The sequence below is a fragment of the Panulirus ornatus genome, chromosome 16, assembly GCF_036320965.1.
Source record: "Panulirus ornatus isolate Po-2019 chromosome 16, ASM3632096v1, whole genome shotgun sequence".
NCBI lineage: Eukaryota > Metazoa > Arthropoda > Malacostraca > Decapoda > Palinuridae > Panulirus > Panulirus ornatus.
In genome coordinates, this window is record NC_092239.1 from 40,181,225 (window position 1) to 40,202,686 (window position 21,462).

Here is a 21,462-nt window from a genome sequence, read left to right on the forward strand (position 1 = left end):
TTGGATATGTGTGCTGGAAAAGGACTGGTGATCAGGAATACCTGGTTTAAAAAAAGAGATTTACATGAGTGTACGTATATGAGTAGGAGAGATGGCCAGAGGGCATTATTGGATTACGTGTTAATTGATAGGCATGTAAAAGAGAGACTTTTGGATGTTAATGTGCTGAGAGAGGCAGCTGGAGGGATGTCTGATCACTATCTTGTGGAGGCAAAGGTGAAAATTTGTAGAGGTTTTCAGAAAAGAAGAGAGACTGTATGGTAGAAGAGACTGGTGAGAGTAAGCAAGCTTGGAAAAGAGACTTGTGTGAGGAATTACCAGGAGAGACTGAGTGCAGAATGGCAAAAGGTGAGAGCAAATGACATAAGGGGAATGGGGGGAGGAATGGGATGTATTTAGGGAAGCAGTGATGGCTTGCACAGAAGATGCATGTGGCATGAGAAAGGTGGGAGGTGGGCAAATTAGAAAGGATAGTGAATGGTGGGATGTAGAAGTACGATTTTTAGTGAAAGAGAAGAGAGAGGCGTTTGGATGATTTTTGCAGGGAAGTAGTGCAGATGAGTGGGAGATGTATAAAAGAACGCAAGGTGAAAAAGAGAGCAAATGAGATTTGGGGTGAGAGAGTACCATTAGATTTTAGGGAGAATAAAAAGATGTTTTGGAGGGTGGTAGATAAAGTTCATAAGACAGGAGAACAAATGGGAACATCAGTGAAGAGGGCTAATGGGGAGGTAATAACAAGTAGTGGTGTGTGAGGAGATGGAGTGACTCTTTTGAAGGTTTGTTGAATGTGTTAGATGATAGAGTGGCAGATATAGGGTGTTTTGGTCGAGGTGGTGTGCGAAGTGAGAGGGTCAGGGAGAATGATTTGGTAAACAGAGAAGAGGTAGTGAAAGCTTTATGGAAGATGAAAGCCGGCAAGGCAGTGAGTTTAGATGGTATTGCAGTGGAATTTATTAAAAAAGGGGGTGACTGTGTTGTTGACTGGTTGGTGAGGATATTCACTGTATGTATGGCTCATGGTGAAGTGCCTAAGGATTGTCAGAATGCATGCATAGTGCCATTGTACAAAGGCAAAGGGGATAAAGGTAAGTGTTCAAATTACAGAGGTATAGGTTTGTTAAGTATTCCTAGGAAATTATATGGGAGGGTATTGATTGAGAGGGTGAAGTGATGTATAAAACATCAGATTGGAGAAGAGCAGTGGGGTTTCAGAGGTGGTAGAGGAATTGGGGAAGAGCAGTGGGGTTTCAGAGATGGTAGAGGATGTATGGATCAGGTGTTTGCTTTGAAGAATGTATGTGAGAAAAACTTAGAAAGATAAATGGATTTCTATGTAGCATTTATGGATCTGGAGAAGGCATGTGATAGAGTTGAAAGAGATGCTTTGTGGAAGGTATTAAGAATATATGGTGTGGGAGGTAAGTTACTGAAAGTGTTTAATTTGATTATGGGTGGGGTTGTTATGGAGGTGAATGCAAGAGTTTTTGAGAGAGGGCCAAGTATGCAGTCTGTTGTGGATTAGAGGGTTTGGGGAGTGAGTCAGTAGTTGTTCTATGATGATACAGTGCTGGTGGCTGATTCGTGTGAGAAACTGCAGAAGCTGGTGACTGAATTTGGTAAAGTGTGTGAAAGAAGAAAGTTCAGAGTGAATGTGAATAAGAACAAGGTTTTTAGGTACAGTAGGGTTGAGGGACAAGTCAACTGGGAGGTAAGTTTGAATGGAGAAAAACTGGAGGAAGTGAAGTGTTTTAGATGTCTAGGAGTGGATTTGGCAGCGGATGGAACCATGGAAGTGGAAGTGAGTCACAGGATAGGGGAGGCGAAGGTTCTGGGAGCGTTGAAAAATGTTTGGAAGGCGATAACATTATCTTGGAAAGCAAAAATGGGTATGTTTGAAGGAATAGTGGTTCTAACAATGTTATATGGTTGCAAGGCGTGGGCTATAGATAAGGTCGTGCGAAGGAGGGTGTACGTATTGGAAGTGAGACGTTTGAGGACAATATGTGGTGTGAGGTGGTTTGATTGAGTAAGTAATGAAAGGGTAAGAGAGATGTGTGGTAATAAAAAGAGTGTGGTTGAGACAGCAGAAGAGGGTGTATTGAAATGGTTTGAGTGAGGAAAGATTGACAAAGAGGATATATGTGTCAGAGGTGGAGGGAATGAGGAGAAGTGGGAGACCAAATTGGAGGTGGAAGGATGGAGTGAAAAAGATTTTGAGCAATTGCAGGCTGAACATGCAGGAATGTGAAGGGCATGCAAAGAATAGAGTGAATTGGAACGATATGGTATACCGGGGTCAGTGTGCTGTCAGTGGATTGAACCAGGGCATGTGAAGCGTCTGGGGTAAACCATGGATAGTTGTGTGGGGCCTGGATGTGGAAAGGGAGCTGTGGTTTCAGTGCATTATACATGACAGCTAGAGACAGAATGTGAACAAATATGGCCTTTGTTGTCTTTTCCTAGTGCTACCTTGCGCACATGGGGGAGGAGGGTGTTGTAATTTCATGTGTAGCGGGGTGGCGACAGGAATGAATAAGGGCAGACAGTATGACTTATGTACATGTGAATATATGTATATGTCTGTGTGTGTATATATATGCATATGTTGAGATGTATAGGTATGTATATGTGCGTGTGTGGACGTGTATGTATATACATGTGTATGTGGGTGGGTTGGGCCTTTCTTTCGTCTGTTTCCTTGTGCTACCTCGCTAACGCATGAGACAGCGACAAAGTATGATAAATATAAATAAATATATATTTATATCATTGGGGTGTCATAGAAGGAGACTAAAAGGACGAGGGAGCGGGAGTTGGAATTCCTCTCTTCTTGTTTTTAAGTTTACAAAAGAAGGAATAGAGAAGATGACCAAGTGAGGATAAGCCCTCAAAGGCTCAGTCCTTTGTTCTTAACGCTACCTTGCTAGCATGGGAAATGATGATTAGTATGAAAAAAGAAATATATCCCTGGGGATAGGTGAGAAAGAATACTTCCCATGTATTCCCTTTGTGTCATAAAAGGCAACGAAAAGGGGAGGGAGCAGATGGCTGGGAATCCTCCACTCCCGTTTTTGATTTTCTAAAAGAAGGAACAGGGAAGGTGGCCAAGTGAGGATATTCCTTCTAAGGCTGAGTCCTCCGTTCTTAACACTACCTTGCTTATGTGGGAAATGGCGAATATGTATCTGGGGATAGGGGAGAGAGAATGCTTCCCATGTATTCCCTCTGTGTTGTAAAAGGTGACTAGAAGGGATGGGAGTGGGAGTTGGAAACCCTCCCTCCTTGTGTTTAAATTTCTAAAAGGGTAAACAGAAGAAGTAGTCAAGCAGGGAGTGCTCATCCTCCTTAAAGGCTCAGACTGGGTTGTCTGAATGTGTGTGGATATAACCCAGGTGAGAAAAAAGGAGAGATAGTATGTTTAAGGGAAGAAACCTGGATGTTCTTGCTCACAGTGAAACGAAGCTTAAGGTTACAGGAGAAGAGCGGTTTGGAAAAGTCTTTGGAGTAAAGTCAGGGGTTGGTGAGAGGACAAGAGCCAAGGAGGAAGTAGCACTACTCCTGGAGCAGGAGCTGTGGGAGTTTGTGATAGAGTGTAAGAAAGTAAATTCTAGATTGATGTGGGTAAAAGTGAAAGTGGATGAAGAGAGATGGGTGACTGTTGGTGCTTATGCACCTGGTCATGAGAAGAAAGGTCATGTGAGGCAAGGGTTTTGGGAGCAACACAGTGAGTGTGTCAGCAGCTTTGGTGCACAAGACCGAGTATCAGTGATGGGTGATTTAAATGGGAGCTGAGAGTATAATTGGTGTTCATGGGTTATTTGGTGTTCATGGGTTATTCAGTGTTGTGAATGGAAATGGTGAAAAGCTATGGATTTGTGTGCTGACAAAAGACTTGTGATTGGGAATACCCAGTTTAAAAAGAGAGATATACGTGTTAGTGGATAGGAAATGTTTTGCATCATAGTTAGCATACTTGCAGTGATTACAGATGCTGATAAATGCTGAATGGGAATCGGAGGAAGGAGAGTTGATGTGCCTGATCCCTTGCTTGAATAGCCTCAGAACAAGAAAGCTTGAAGCGTGGGTTGGAATAAGAGGTCGCCTTGATGGAATAGGGGATAAATGCTTCCATTCCTGCAACAATAACCTCTGCTATGTGTTTGATGGAGACATAAGCATCACCTCATAAGAGACAGCAATTTACCTAGGGAAAGCCAATAGATAATTTTTTAAAATTATAAGCGTCACCACATAAGAGAGTAATTTACCAAAGGAAAGAAAAAAAAAATTTGCAAGTTATTCCAATCAGCTTTGTTGTGGTGCCACTATTTAAGTTTAGAAGTGGCTGCTGGAGGGCAAGATTTTGTTAAAGTAGATACATGTATGATATTGTGATCAGATGAACCAATTGCGGGCCAGTTTGTTCGGTTACAGCAGGATGGATTAGAGGGGAAGAACAGATCCAGAATATTAAGAGAGAGGTCACAGCAGTCAGCATGGTAGGGTGGGAGATAATGTGCTTTAGATCATTGAGAATGGAGAATGTGATGGCTTCAATCACCCCAACATTTGTATCATAGGAATTCAAGCACTGCCTTTGATGAACATAGAAATCCCCCTAAGTAAAGGGTCTTGGCTTGTGGGTGAGAAGATGCTGCAGTCTTATGGCAGGAATTTAGATAGTCGAAGAAAGATATAGAATTTGTAAAATTAGGAGAGTAATAAACGAAACAGAGGAAAGATGTGGTAGTTGGGAGACAGACCTTGAGCCACATATCATTAAAGTTTGGAGACTTAAAGTCCTCGAGGTGTAAAACAGATGTGTTGGAATAAGCACAGACACTACCTGTAAATTGGAATCGTGAGTGGAGATTGTAGTTGGATAAGAAAATGGTGCTTGTGAGAACATTATTTGACAACTGGTTCTTAAAGATAAGTAAGATATTAGGAGAAGTACTAGATGAATGGTGTTGAACAGAAGAAGGGTTACTAGAGAGACCATGAATGTTGATATAGTGAAGAGAAAAAGAGGAAGGTATATCAGAGGGAAAGGTCATGGCATTGGCTGCTACTACTACTTTATGAGCCCTTTCTCTCTTTGGCACAAAAGTCAGGCAGAAACCAGGAGATTCTTAGCACCCAAGATGCCAGGGACAAAGGGTTATAGATTTATTGGACCCTATCATGATTGTGTTGAGAAATGATTGTCCAAATAGGTAACAAGAGAACTTGTATGAGAAAAATAGCAAAGTTTAATTAGGTGTATGGTGTTTGAAGGAGATGGCAGTCTCATTTTCATGAGACTATGTAATGGATTGCTTCCAGGGTAGGGGATGGGATATTCCTTGAGGAAACTGGAGTATTGGGAGGGGCCATTACACTACCACCTGAGCCCTTCCTTTTGCTGGTAGCAGTCATGCAGGCAACTGAAATAAAAAAAAAATGTCTTAAGTGAGGATATGAAAAGAAAATTGTTTGAGTGTTAGGAATACAAAAGATCAATTCTTGGAACCAGAGAATAGGGTATGTTTAAGATGAAAAAATGTATGGTTTCCTGGTCTAGTTTTTTTTTTTTTTTTTTTTTTTTTTTTTTTTTTTTTATACTTTGTCGCCGCCTCCCGCACTTGCGAGGTAGCGCAAGGAAACAGACGAAAGAAATGGCCCAACCCCCCCCATATACATGTATATACATACGTCCACACACGCAAATATACATACCTACACAGCTTTCCATGGTTTACCCCAGACGCTTCACATGCCTTGATTCAATCCACTGACAGCACGTCAACCCCGGTATACCACATCGCTCCAATTCACTCTATTCCTTGCCCTCCTTTCACCCTCCTGCATGTTCAGGCCCCGATCACACAAAATCTTTTTCACTCCTTCTTTCCACCTCCAATTTGGTCTCCCTCTTCTCCTTGCTCCCTCCACCTCCGACACATATATCCTCTTGGTCAATCTTTCCTCACTCATCCTCTCCATGTGCCCAAACCACTTCAAAACACCCTCTTCTGCTCTCTCAACCACGCTCTTTTTATTTCCACACATCTCTCTTACCCTTACGTTACTCACTCGATCAAACCACCTCACACCACACATTGTCCTCAAACATCTCATTTCCAGCACATCCATCCTCCTGCGCACAACTCTATCCATAGCCCACGCCTCGCAACCATACAACATTGTTGGAACCACTATTCCTTCAAACATACCCATTTTTGCTTTCCGAGATAATGTTCTCGACTTCCACACATTCTTCAAGGCCCCCAGAATTTTCGCCCCCTCCCCCACCCTATGATCCACTTCCGCTTCCATGGTTCCATCAGCTGCCAGATCCACTCCCAGATATCTAAAACACTTCACTTCCTCCAGTTTTTCTCCATTCAAACTCACCTCCCAATTGACTTGACCCTCAACCCTACTGTACCTAATAACCTTGCTCTTATTCACATTTACTCTTAACTTTCTTCTTCCACACACTTTACCAAACTCAGTCACCAGCTTCTGCAGTTTCTCACATGAATCAGCCACCAGCGCTGTATCATCAGTGAACAACAACTGACTCACTTCCCAAGCTCTCTCATCCCCAACAGACTTCATACTTGCCCCTCTTTCCAGGACTCTTGCATTTACCTCCCTAACAACCCCATCCATAAACAAATTAAACAACCATGGAGACATCACACACCCCTGCCGCAAACCTGCATTCACTGAGAACCAATCACTTTCCTCTCTTCCTACACGTACACATGCCTTACATCCTCGATAAAAACTTTTCACTGCTTCTAACAACTTTCCTCCCACACCATATATTCTTAATACCTTCCACAGAGCATCTCTATCAACTCTATCTTATGCCTTCTCCAGATCCATAAATGCTACATACAAATCCATTTGCTTTTCTAAGTATTTCTCACATCCATTCTTCAAAGCAAACACCTGATCCACACATCCTCTACCACTTCTGAAACCACACTGCTCTTCCCCAATCTGATGCTCTGTACATGCCTTCACCCTCTCAATCAATACCCTCCCATATAATTTACCAGGAATACTCAACAAACTTATACCTCTGTAATTTGAGCATTCACTCTTATCCCCTTTGCCTTTGTACAATGGCACTATGCACGCATTCCGCCAATCCTCAGGCACCTCACCATGAGTCATACATACATGAAATAACCTTACCAACCAGTCAACAATACAGTCACCCCCTTTTTTAATAAATTCCACTGCAATACCATCCAAACCTGCTGCCTTGCCGGCTTTCATCTTCCGCAAAGCTTTCACTACCTCTTCTCTGTTTACCAAATCATTTTCCCTAACCCTCTCACTTTGCACACCACCTCGACCAAAACACCCTATATCTGCCACTCTATCATCAAACACATTCAACAAACCTTCAAAATACTCACTCCATCTCCTTCTCACATCACCGCTACTTGTTATCACCTCCCCATTTGCGCCCTTCACTGAAGTTCCCATTTGCTCCTTTGTCTTACGCACTTTATTTACCTCCTTCCAGAACATCTTTTTATTCTCCCTAAAATTTAATGATACTCTCTCACCCCAACTCTCATTTGTCCTTTTTTTCACCTCTTGCACCTTTCTCTTGACCTCCTGTCTCTTTCTTTTATACATCTCCCACTCAATTGCATTTTTTCCCTGCAAAAATCGTCCAAATGCCTCTTTCTTCTCTTTCACTAATACTCTTACTTCTTCATCCCACCACTCACTACCCTTTCTAATCAACCCACCTCCCACTCTTCTCATGCCACAAGCATGGTCTAGTTATTCTCTGTTATTTATATGTATTTGTGTCTAAAATATAATTGAGTAAAAGGTTAGAATTAAAAACTGTAGTGTGTTCTATGTAGATATAACTATACTGCCTTTAGTGTTTTGCTGTCAGGACCAATTTGGACCAATTACTATGCTTACTTTTGTTGTTCTCTTATTATCTTGGTTCAGGAAGTCTGAAATTCTCAGACTGTTCCCCCATAATACTAGAAATGGCAAATGTATACTGTTGTTTGTTAGCATACAGATAGGTTTTTTATGGAATGTTTTTGATAACCTGTTGTCAGTGTTGCCATCTAAAAATTCACTCACAGTGACACTTCATTACATCAGTTTGTAATACATTTGCTCTTTGCTTCCAGGTTGGCCACAATATTTGTGACTTAGATATGAGAATGACAACATGTTGAGCATTCAGTTTGAAAACTAATATATTCCCACTTCTGTTTTAGAAAACATTAGAAATTTGCAGTCAGACTGTATTATTGTGAACATTCTGCCTATTGCGTATGTTTCATACAATGTGATTTTCATGCAACTCATATTTATAAATCTATAATGCTCTGTCAAGAAGAATTTAATGTCTTTGTTTTGTTTATGTTAATGAATTTTTGACGACATATTTGAAAAATTGTGTCTAATACTTATAAGTTCTTTCAACCAGAAAAATTCACCTGTTGTCAGCTTAACTTCATTTACATATAAAACATGCAATACATTGTGTATATCATATCTTGTAAACCTTTTTGATATAGATTGCAATTGGACAGATTTAGATTATGTATGAAAACTACTTATGCCATTCACATTTTATTGTTCAGATATTACTTAATAATCTTTATTGTATGGTATTAACAGAATTATGAGCTTCCAAGTGCTCGTGTAATAGTATCTGTGACACTTGATGGATCCGCCCGTAAATTAGTAACTGTGAGATCAGCCTTGCTTCTCACTAATCTTCTGCACTGTCCTGTTGATATCCGCTTAGATAACTCTGCAGTACGATTTGGAGGTAAGTGATAAGTACACGTTGAAGACTAGTGAATGTAAGAGAAGTGGAATTGTGTTACAGTTTTTAAGTATATGAAGGAAAAAGGTTTATGGGTTAAAAGAAAAAATGAAGTTTTAGGAATACATTGTATATTTCTATGGTTGTTGAAATGTAGATTTGGAATTGATATCAGAAATATTGTGATGGAGCATATATGAAATGAAGAATTTTAGCCTGTTTTATAAGTAAAACCCGTATAGTTTGATTTGCAGTTACTTTTATTGTACAGATTGCAGGTACAAAAGACTATTATAGGAAGGTAAATTTTTTTGTGGACCATCTTACTGGAAGCATAGAATTCATGTTATTGGACCTAGATAAACCAGAGAATAATACTGAACTGATTTGATTAATGGCAGATGTAATTTTAAAGGTTTTATTAGTAAAGGGAATAGTAAGATACTGTTGTAGGTAAGTAGACAAGAAAACTGATCCCTCTTCTAAAAGCAACTTTGATCTCTTGTCAAAATTTCAGAAACTTGTTGATGAAGTGATGAGATTAGCTCAAGTTGTCATTTTGGAATTAATCAGGAGTATTGAAATACGGTTTCAGATACAAAAAGATGCCACACTACCTTTAACTAACTTGTAAGGAATCATTTACTTTCATTTCAGTATCATGTCAACTAGTATATATTTCTCTCTCTCTCTCTCTCTCTCTCTCTCTCTCTCTCTCTCTCTCTCTCTCTCTCTCTCTCTCTCTCTCTCTCTCTCTCTCTCTCTCTCTCTCTCTCTCTCTCTCTCTCTCTCTCTCTCTCTCTCTCTCTCTCTCTCTCTCTCTCTCTCTCTCTCTCTCTCTCTCTCTCTCTCTCTCTCTCTCTCTCTCTCTCTCTCTCTCTCTCTCTCTCTCTCTCTCTCTCTCTCTCTCTCTCTCTCTCTCTCTCTCTCTCTCTCTCTCTCTCTCTCTCTCTCTCTCTCTCTCTCTCTCTCTCTCTCTCTCTCTCTCTCTCTCTCTCTCTCTCTCTCTCTCTCTCTCTCTCTCTCTCTCTCTCTCTCTCTCTCTCTCTCTCTCTCTCTCTCTCTCTCTCTCTCTCTCTCTCTCTCTCTCTCTCTCTCTCTCTCTCTCTCTCTCTCTCTCTCTCTCTCTCTCTCTCTCTCTCTCTCTCTCTCTCTCTCTCTCTCTCTCTCTCTCTCTCTCTCTCTCTCTCTCTCTCTCTCTCTCTCTCTCTCTCTCTCTCTCTCTCTCTCTCTCTCTCTCTCTCTCTCTCTCTCTCTCTCTCTCTCTCTCTCTCAAATGATTGGATAAAAAACTGATCAGGTGGGGATGCCAAAAGACTTGTAAGATATTTACAAATGGGCAAAATGAACCTAATGGAATTTGATGAGGATAGTTTTGAGCAAATGAGCTATGGGTCAAGGATAGATTTTTTTAGTGGTTCCCTGTAAAAGCTAGATAGGAAAGTTGATACAAAGTGAGTCAAATGTAATAGATTTGGGTGTCATCACAAATGAGAAACTAGATCTCAGAGAGCATATTGAGAAGATTACATTATCAAGTCATGTAATGAGTGTTATGATACCAAGACCTTTCTGTATAAGGTATGGAAATATATTGATGAAAATGTTTAGTGTATACGGTCTATCCTATGCTAACAACCTATGTAACTTATGACTATCCGTACTTACAAAAACAATGTAAATTAGAGAATATATGTAAACATTTAGCTTGGTCGTACGTCCATGAGTGCTCACAGCTGCATGTTTATGATAGTGACCGTCAGGCGCTATCTCAGCATTGTTTACATCAGAGCATCTCTCAGTTCTTGTTCTCAGTAACACTCAAATAGCACATTATTCAAGTGAATATGTATGTATGTATATGTTAAAATGTACAGGTATGTTTCGTCTGTTCTGTTGCGCTACCTTGCTAATGCAGGAGAAGACAGTGACAAAGTATACCACATCATTCCAATTCACTCTGTTCCATGCACACCTTTCACCCTCCTGTATTTTCAGACCCTGATCGCTCAAAATCTTTTTCACTCTATCCTAACACCTCCAATTTGGTGTCCCACTTCTCCTCGTTCCCTCCACCTCTGACTCATATATCCTCTTTGTTAGTCTTTCCTCACTCATTCTCTCCATGTGACCAAACCATTTCAATACACCCTCTTCTGCTCTGTCAACCACATCCTTTTTATTACCACACATCTCTTTTACCTTTCATTACTTACTCGATCAAACCACCTCACCCTACATATTGTCCTCAAACATCTAATTTCCAACACATCTACCCTCCCCAGCACATCCCTATCTATAGCCCATGCCTTGCAACCACATAGCATTGTTGGAACCACTGTTCCTTCAAACATACCCATTTTTGCTCTCTGAGATAACGTTCCTGCCTTCCACACATTCTTCAATGCTCTTAGAACCTTTGACCCCTCCCCCACCCTGTGACTCACTTCCGCTTCCATGATTCCATATGCTGCTAAATTCACTCCCAGATATCTAAAACACTTCACTTCCTCCAGTTTTTCTCCATTCTAACATACCTCCTAATTGACTTGTTCCTCAACCCTACTGAACCTAATAATCTAGCTTTTATTTACATTTACTCTTAGCTTTCTTCTTTCACACACTTTACCAAACTCAGTCACCAGCTTCTGCAGTTTCTCACCAGCGAACAACAACTGACTCACTTCCCAAGCCCTCTCATCCACAACAGACTGCATACTTGCCCCTCTCTCCAGAACTGTTGCATTCACCTCCCTAACCACCCCATCCATAAACAAATTGAACAACCATGGAGACATCTGATTCACACATCCTCTACCACTTCTGAAACCAAACTGCTCTTCCCCAATCTGATGCTCTGTACATGCCATGACCCTTTCAGTCAATACCCTCCCATATGATTTCCCAGGAAAACTCAACAAACTTATACCTCTGTAATTTGAACACTTACCTTTATCTTTATCCCCTTTACCTTTGTACAATGGCACTATGCATGCACTCCGCCAACTCTCAGACACTTCCATGAACCATACATGCATTGAATATCCTCTTCAACCAGTCAACAACACAGTCACCCCCTTTTTTAATAAATTCCACAACATTACCATTTAAACCGGCTGCCTTGCCGGCTTTCATCTTCCACAAAGCTTTCACTACCTCTTCTCTGTTTACCAAATTTTTCTCCCTGACCCTCTCACTTCACACACCACCTCGATATATATTTATATTGATTTATTTATTATACTTTGTTGCTGTCTCCCACGTTAGCAAGGTAGCGCAAGGAAACAGATGAAAGAATGGCCCAACCCACCCACATACACATGTATATACATGCATGTCCACATGCACATATACATACCTGTACATTTCAACGTATACATATATATACATACACAGACATATACACATAAACACAATTCATACTTATGGTCTTTATTCATTCCCGTTGCCACCCCGCCACACATGAAATGACAACCCCCTCCCCCCTCATGCGTGTGAGGTAGCGCTAGAAAAAGACAACAAAGGCCACATTTGTTCACACTTAGTCTCTAACTGTCATGTATAATGCACCGAAATTACAGTTCCCTCTCCACATCCAGGCCCCACAAAACTTTCCTTGGTTTACCCCAGACACTTCACATTCCCTGGTTCAATCTATTGATAGCACGTTGACCCTGGTATACCACATCATTCCAGTTCACTCTATTCTTTGCATACCTTTCACCCTCCTGCTTGTTCAGGCCCCGATTGCTCAAAATCTTTTTCACTCCATCCTTCTACCTCCAATTTGGTCTCCCACTTCTCATTCCCTCCACCTCTGACACATATATCCTCTTTGTCAATCTTTCCTCACTCATTCTCTCCATGTGACCAAACCATTTCAAAACACCCTCTTCTGCTCTCTCAACCACACTATTTTTATTACCACACATCTCTCTTACCCTTTCATTTCTTACTCGATCAAACCACCTAACACCACATATTGTCCTCAAACATCTCATTTCCTACATATCCACCCTCCTCCACACAACTCTATCTATAGCCCATGCCTTGCAACCGTATAACATTGTTGGAACCACTTTACCTTCAAACATACCCATTTTTGCTTTCTGAGATAATGTTCTCAACTTCCACACATTTTTCAAAGCTCCCAGAACTTTTGCCCCCTCCCCCACCCTGTGACTCACTTCCACTTCCATGGTTCCATCCGCTGTGAAATCCACTCCCAGATATCTAAAACACTTCACTTCCTCCAGTTTTCCTCCATTCAAACTTACCTCCCAGTTGACTTGTCCCTCAACCATACTGTGCCTAATGACCTTCCTCTTATTCACATTTACTCTCAGCTTTCTTCCTTCACACACTTTACCAAACTCAGTCACTAGCTTCTGCAGTTTCTCACCTGAATCAGCCACCAGCACTGTATCATTAGCAAACAACAACTGACTCACTTCCCAAGCCCTCTCATCTACAACAGACTGCATACTTGCCCCTCTCTCCAAAACTCTTGCATTCACATCCCTGACAACCCCATCCATAAACAAATTAAACAACCATGGAGACATCATGCTCCCCTGCCACAAACCAATATTCACTGAGAACCACTCACTATCCTCTGTTCCTACTCGTACACATGCCTTACATCCTCGATACAAACTTTTCACTGCTTCTGGCAACTTCCCTCCCACTCACTCTATCATATACCTTCTCCAGATCCTTGAATACTACATACAAATCCATTTGCTTTTCTAAGTATTTCTCACATACATTCTTCAAAGCAAACACCTGATCCACACATCCTCTACCACTTCTGAAACCAAACTGCTCTTCCCCAGTCATGCTCTGTACATTCCTTCACCCTCTCAATCAATACCCTTCCATATAATTTCCCAGGAATACTCAACAAACTTATACCTCTGTATGGTATTAATATGGTACTGTATATTTGGTATTGCTTTGATATAACACCTTAGCAAATTGAGACACTGTATGTATGGTATTTACACAGAATAACACATCTATGAATTGAGGCACAGCACGTATGATATTGATACTGTATACCACACTAATGAACTTAGGTACTGTATGTATGGCATTAGTATAACACACTAGTGAATTGAGTTACTGTATGTATGGTATTGATATGGTATAATGCACTAGTGAATACGTTAATGAATGTTTGGTATTCATCTGGATTTACACACTAGTTAACTAAGGTACTTTATATATGGTAGTAATACAGTATAAAATGATAGTGAACTAAGGTGCTGTATGTATGGTAGTTATACAGCATAATATACTAGTGAACTAAGATTCTGTATGTATGATATTGATATGGTTTGACACACTAATGAACAAAGTTACTGTTCATATGATATTAGTACAGTATAACACACTAGTGAACTAAGGTACTGCATGTATGATATTAATACAGTATATCATGCTAGTGAACTAAGGTACTGTATGTATGGCATTGATATGATATAACACAGTAATAAACTGAAGTACAGTATATATGATTTTAGTACAGTAAAACAAAATAGCTGCTCTGTAAGCACAGCAGCTCCAATTTTGCTTTCCTCCACTCAGTGGGTGTCTTTATGTAAACGTGATGAATTATTTGTTTGTTGTCACCTTTTTTATAATGGAAGTAAGGGGAGTGGGGGAGGAATGGGATGTATTTAGGGAATCAGTGATGGATTGCGCAAAAGATGCTTGTGGCATGAGAAGAGTGGGAGGTGGGTTGATTAGAAAGGGTAGTGAGTGGTGGGATGAAGAAGTAAGATTATTAGTGAAAGAGAAGAGAGAGGCATTTGGACGATTTTTGCAGGAAAAAATGCAATTGAGTGGGAGATGTATAAAAGAAAGAGACAGGAGGTCAAGAGAGGTGCATGAGGTGAAAAAGAGGGCAAATGAGAGTTGGGGTGAGAGAGTATCATTAAATTTTAGGGAGAATAAAAAGATGTTCTGGAAGGAGGTAAATAAAGTGTGTAAGACAAGGGAGCAAATGGGAACTTCAGTGAAGGGCGCAAATGGGGAGGTGATAACAAGTAGTGGTGATGTGAGAAGGAGATGGAGTGAGTATTTTGAAGCTTTGATGATAGAGTGGCAGATATAGGGTGTTTTGGTCGAGGTGGTGTGCAAAGTGAGAGGGTTAGGGAAAATGATTTGGTAAACAGAGAAGAGGTAGTAAAAGCTTTGCAGAAGATGAAAGCCAGCAAGGCAGCAGGTTTGGTTGGTATTGCAGTGGAATTTATTAAAAAAGGGGGTGACTGTATTATTGACTGGTTGGTAAGGTTATTTAATGTATGTATGACTCATGGTGAGGTGCCTGAGGATTGGCAGAATGCATGCATAGTGCCATTGTACAAAGGCAAAGGGGATAAGAATGAGTGCTCAAATTACAGAGGTATAAGTTTGTTGAGTATTCCTGGTAAATTATATGGGAGGGTATTGATTGAGAGGGTGAAGGCATGTACAGAGCATCAGATTGGGGAAGAGCAGTGTGGTTTCAGAAGTGGTAGAGGATGTGTGGATCAGGTGTTTGCTTTGAAGAATGTATGTGAGAAATACTTAGAAAAGCAAATTGATTTGTATGTTGCATTTATGGATCTGGAGAAGGCATATGATAGAGTTGATAGAGATGCTCTGTGGAAGGTATTAAGAATATATGGTGTGGGAGGCAAGTTGTTAGAAGCATTGAAAAGTTTTTATCGAGGATGTAAGGCATGTGTACGTGTAGGAAGAGAGGAAAGTGATTGGTTCTCAGTGAATGTAGGTTTGCGGCAGGGGTGTGTGATGTCTCCATGGTTGTTTAATTTGTTTGTGGATGGGGTTGTTAGGGAGATGAATGCAAGAGTTTTGGAAAGAGGGGCAAGTATGCAGTCTGTTGGGGATGAGAGAGCTTGGGAAGTGAGTCAGTTGTTGTTCACTGATGATACAGCGCTGGTGGCTGATTCATGTGAGAAACTGCAGAAGCTGGTGACTGAGTTTGGTAAAGTGTGTGAAAGAAGAAAGTTAAGAGTGAATGTGAATAAGAGCAAGGTAATTAGGTACAGTAAGGTTGAGGGTCAAGTCAATTGGGAGGTAAGTTTGAATGGAGAAAAACTGGAGGAAGTAAAGTGTTTTAGATATCTGGGAGTGGATCTGGCAGCGGATGGAACCATGGAAGCGGAAGTGGATCATAGGGTGGGGGAGGGGGCGAAAATCCTGGGAGCCTTGAAGAATGTGTGGAAGTCGAGAACATTATCTCGGAAAGCAAAAATGGGTATGTTTGAAGGAATAGTGGTTCCAACAATGTTGTATGGTTGCGAGGCGTGGGCTATGGATAGAGTTGTGCGCAGGAGGATGGATGTGCTGGAAATGAGATGTTTGAGGACAATGTGTGGTGTGAGGTGGTTTGATCGAGTAAATAACGTAATTGTAAGAGAGATGTGTGGAAATAAAAAGAGCGTGGTTGAGAGAGCAGAAGAGGGTGTTTTGAAATGGTTTGGGCACATGGAGAGAATGAGTGAGGAAAGATTGACCAAGAGGATATATGTGTCAGAGGTGGAGGGAACGAGGAGAAGTGGGAGACCAAATTGGAGGTGGAAAGATGGAGTGAAAAAGATTTTGTGTGATTGGGGCCTGAACATGCAGGAGGGTGAAAGGAGGGCAAGGAATAGAGTGAATTGGATCGATGTGGTATACCGGGGTTGACGTGCTGTCAGTGGATTGAATCAGGGCATGTGAAGCGTCTGGGGTAAACCATGGAAAGCTGTGTAGGTATGTATATTTGCGTGTGTGGACATATGTATATACATGTGTATGGGGGTGGGTTGGGCCATTTCTTTCGTCTGTTTCCTTGCGCTACCTCGCAAACGTGGGAGACAGCGACAAAGCAAAAAAAAAAAAAAAAAGAAAAAAATATTTATTATGTACATAAAGTGGTATTAGATATGCAGTATCTAGGCATACACTGGCACTTTTTTTTTCTTTAGCTGCAGGGGTATTGTGTATCTGCCAGCTCATTGATAGGGGGGCTCTGCAACTCTTACGCACAATTTGCTGCTGGTTCCATGATTCTTCCTTTCCCAGAATGTACTAGATTCTGGATAAAACTTCTTTGGATAACATAGCAGCAGCTCATTGTCTAATTAAATATTTCTCTCCCATGACGATGGCCAAGGCTATTTATTAAAGTGTTTTCCTGCTTTGATGATGTATGACAGCAGAAATGTATTTAGGGAAAGAGGCATTCAACTGCACCTTTTCTTTGGGTTAAATCTTATTACCCCCAAGCAAATTCCCATATACTAAGTCTTTGATGTTTGAGAAGGGGGAGTGGCTACAGTTTTCCTGATTGTAGTTTGAAACTGTTGGAACTAGATTTATCTCTTCTCCTGTTGTTTTTTTCAGGGTTTAGTGATTATAGTAGCCCCAATGGAAGTGACATTCTTGGTGCCACAAAGTTGTGCGTCTTAATGTTCATACACTTTTATGTTCAAATAGTATCAGTCAATTTTGGCACCTTTTCTACAGATTCGATGCAGATTCTTCTGAGATCTCTAAAGCTATACCTTTACAATTCTAGCACTTGAGAAAAAAAAATAGAAAATAGCTTGTAATTATTTCTCTTACAAGAGCACCTTCAAGTTGCACTGTCAACGACTTTGTGATTGAGCTGTTTGGGATCTACTTTGGATATCTTTTTAGGTTGTTTTTCATTCAGGATTCTTGTTGCCACTCTCCCTGCAATCTAACAAGTATTGACAAAGGTCTTGCTGTTGAATTATAGTCAAGGATATTTAGGCTTTCCATGCAAAAGAATCGTCTGATATTTAGGTAATCCAGAGTTTAGGTAAAGTTAAATGTATAAGTTTCAGATGTTCTTGTGCTGCCTCTTTGAATAATACCTTTGAAAAAATTGTTGTGCCTTATGTCCAGGTAAATATCTCAGAATACTTGTGAGATTTAGGTTGATTAACAAAGGAAATCCCTTTCCTTAGTTTGCCCAGGCAGTTTGAAACCTTTCTCTGAGGGAAAATTTAAATTTAGTTTAAAAGTTAGCTTTGTTGTCTTTGCTTTTTCTTCCAGTGCTTTAGAGAACACACTTCTCTGTACTTTATGTTCATGGGACAATATGACCATGGAGAAATAAAAGTTTCTCTCCAGGATGGAGTGTGGTGTCCACAAGCAGATTTTTTTCTATTGTTATTTTTCCACCCTACCTTCTCTTCTCTCTTAAAAAGAACTTTCACTGAGCTGGAAATAGTCACTGTTGGGATGAGGTCCTTGTTCCAAAGAATTGAGGTGGTTGGTAAGACTGGTGCAGCCTGATGGCCAGTGGGACATTGATATCATCTCTGGATGGTGAGAACTGATTGGAGTGAGTTGTAGTTTCTACCTTTGTTTGAGTATTTGACAAAGGTTGAAAGGTATGAATGTAACCAGAAAGTAGAAGGTTAGAAGCTTTTAACCCCCAGAGATCATGAAGATTTCCTTATACCTGATGGGACAACATCCCAAAGAGGAACATTTTTTTAATTCTTCAAAACATGCTCTTTTTGCCAGTCATAGTTTTAAACTCTTTCCTTGGTTGACCATGCTCCTTTAGAATTTTGTCATTGAAACAAGGGCTTTTATACAGGACAATTTCAGGACACTTGCTGCCAGCTCTTTAGTTAAGTTATTTGGTATGTATTGGAAAGGAGTCATCTCAAGTTTCCTTTCAGAGCTGATAATCAGTCTTGATGCACTGATTTTTAAGCTGTGCATCACAGTGGAGTTAATGAGATATGCTATATTCATACCTCCTCAGAGTCACTCTTATAATTCACCTAGAACTTAGGCGAATGACCTCAATGTTCTGCAGTTGAAGTAAAGGTGGTGTGGCAGCAAAGATATCAGAAAGGATGTTATAATTCTAAATTATTAGTATATATGACTGATTCTGGTTTGGGAAGGGGCATCAGTCATCTTTATATTGTGTTGCAGAGCAGAGGTAACTCTGTTGTGTCAACATTTATTTTATCTACTCTGATATATATGGTCTCATATTTAATGAAATCATTGAATCTTTTTTCATGTGTGTGGCATGACTACTTTGTCACTTTGCAAAATCTAAATACATCAGGTGAGTTTTTAGATGAAGCATTAATTAGCACATTAGTATATGTTTTTGAGGTAGGTTTCAAATGCAGTTTTACAAACTTGATGTTTTTGGCTGATTCCATGTTATCATATAGTTTCCCATGCTATATAGTTCCATGTGCATTCTTTTTTCAGATGATTCTGATAACCTTCATGCTGATTACTTTTGTCATAATGTATGGCCATCATAACGGACAAATATCTCTTTTCATGCAATACCTATACAAGAAAACCCTAAGGGAACATCAGATATTTGTATACAGATACCAAACCATTTATCTGAATTCCAGAAAACTGAAAGTTCCAGAAATTCAGATATTTTTGAAACTAGCCAGTTTTGAATGTGGCGGGCTTCATAGATCAAACAGACTCTGCTTTAGAGGGTTATAATTTGTATCTCTTCAGTACAATTTCATTCTATATTTTTCACACTTTATTTTACATTTTAGGTATATATTAGGCCTTGTTCCAGAAAACCAGAAAATCCTGAATCCAGGTCGCCTCCAGTCCCAAGCTTTCCAGATAAATGGTTCGGTACCTGTAGTAAGAAAATATGATCTGGTGTAATCGGTGAAATATACATTTGTCACTTGTTGCATGTAGTAAAAACAAGTCTTGTTAGCTTCGAGATACTTATCTTATGTAAATACTAATCATTTCAGCCATGACACAGCTAATCAAGCGAGTGACCCCAGGTTCTACCTATCCTGTGCCTCTCAAGTTTGTTGAGTTACAAATTTACATTCGGCCAGTTCCCAGCCGCTCCAAAAGTGTCTTTAGTTTTTCAAACAAGCCCGTATTTTGCACCAGTTTACTTAAATTGGGATGTTTTGAAGGGGGTACCAGACAGAATCATGCCCTCAACAGCAATATGGAATATCCTTTTAGGTTTGTTCTTTGTAGACTGCGCCTGTAACATTATTAGTCCTGTTTTCTCCTTGTGACCAAAAATAGAGGATATTTGCTTTCATTTATTATATATCTTAGTTTCAGTCACTGGCATTGTCTCAAATGAGCAAGAGACAGAATGGTCTTGATCAGAACAGTTTCTTGTCTGCATGTCCACTGTCTGTTAACATTATAAAGGGGAATAGGAGTGATATGATGTTCCTGCATCCCTGCCTGTTTAGTTTTTACTTTTGTAAGGAGAGACTTTTCTCAAACTAGAAAAAATGAGTTGGGGATACAATAGCCTCAAGCATTTTGTCCACCCTAACGAATGTATAAAGGTAAGCAGGGACTTTTTTGCACACCTTGTATTAGTGGCCACCAGCGATGACTACACATAAGGAGGTAGCCAACAGTTTTCAATAAACAAAAGTCTAGCATGTTGACATTATCCATTAACAGGTAATACCACTCATATCCTTCCCTCATTGACTTAAAACTGTTAGAAAGACTTTATTTAAGCATTATTACCCCAAAGAAGTCCATCATGTACCTGCCAGTGGAAGTAACACAACTTTAGAGCTGGAAAGGACTTGCATATTTTCTTACAAAGAGGTTCTGCTTAACAGTGTCGTTCTGTTCTTGAAAACCACAACTTTCAGTGAAGTTATATTGATCAAGTTTAAACCTATGGGGAAATTAGGGTTTACATTCCTGGTCCTTTGAACACAAAAGTAATATTTGAAACACTTTATGATACCATTTACTCATAAACAATGCTTAGGCTTGCCATTTGGCAGGCCTGAATGCTGCTAACTAATTCTGGCTTCCTCACACTGTCACTCTCTGCTGCATGTGCATTATAAGCAAGTAACCATTATCATTAGGTATGATGGACAAGTGTTGTATCATAACTATCCCAGTGAAGATCAGTCTGTGGCAGGAATGTGTGATGTCCCCATGGCTGATTAATTTGTTTATGGATGGGGTGGTTAGGGAGGTAAATGCAAGAGTTTTGGAGAGAGGGATGAGTATGCGGTCTATTGTGGATGAGAGGGCCAGGGAAGTGAGTCAGTTGTTGTTCACTGATGATACAGCACTGATGGCTGATTTGAGTGAAAAACTGCAGAAGTTGGTGACTGAGTTTAGAAAAGTGTGTGAAAGAAAAAAGTTGAGAGTAAATGTGAATAAGAGCAAGGTTGTTAGGTTCAGCAGGGTTGAGGGACAAGTTAGTTGGGATGTGAGTTTGATTGGAGAAAATTGGAGGAAGTGAAGTGTTTTAGATATCTAGGAGTGGACTAAGCAGTGAATGGAACCATGGAAGTGTAAGTGAGTCACAGGGTAGGGGAGGGGTCGAAGGTTTTGGGGGCAATGAAGAATATTTGGAAGGAGAGAACGTCATCTCAGAGAACAAATATGGGTATGTTTGAAGGAATGGTGGTTCCAACAATATTTTGCATATCAACATATACATGTATACATACATATACATACACAGACATATAGATATATAGACATGTACATATTCATACTTGCTTGCCTTCATCCATTCCTGGTGGTACTCTACTCCACAGGAAACAGTATCGCTACCCCTGCTTCAGCGAGGTAGTGCCAGGCAAACAGACAAT

General features: G+C 40.2%; 1 protein-coding gene across 1 annotated transcript in view; it reads left to right on the top strand.

Moving 5' to 3' along the window:
- Vps13D (vacuolar protein sorting 13D) overlaps window positions 1–21,462 on the top strand; it is a 772,012-nt gene that overhangs the window by 411,804 nt on the left and 338,746 nt on the right. The window contains exons 47-48 of the mRNA XM_071670877.1: window positions 8,665–8,818; window positions 19,609–19,834. Coding sequence (XP_071526978.1) covers window positions 8,665–8,818; window positions 19,609–19,834 — 380 coding nt within the window. The remainder of the gene's footprint in view (window positions 1–8,664; window positions 8,819–19,608; window positions 19,835–21,462) is intronic.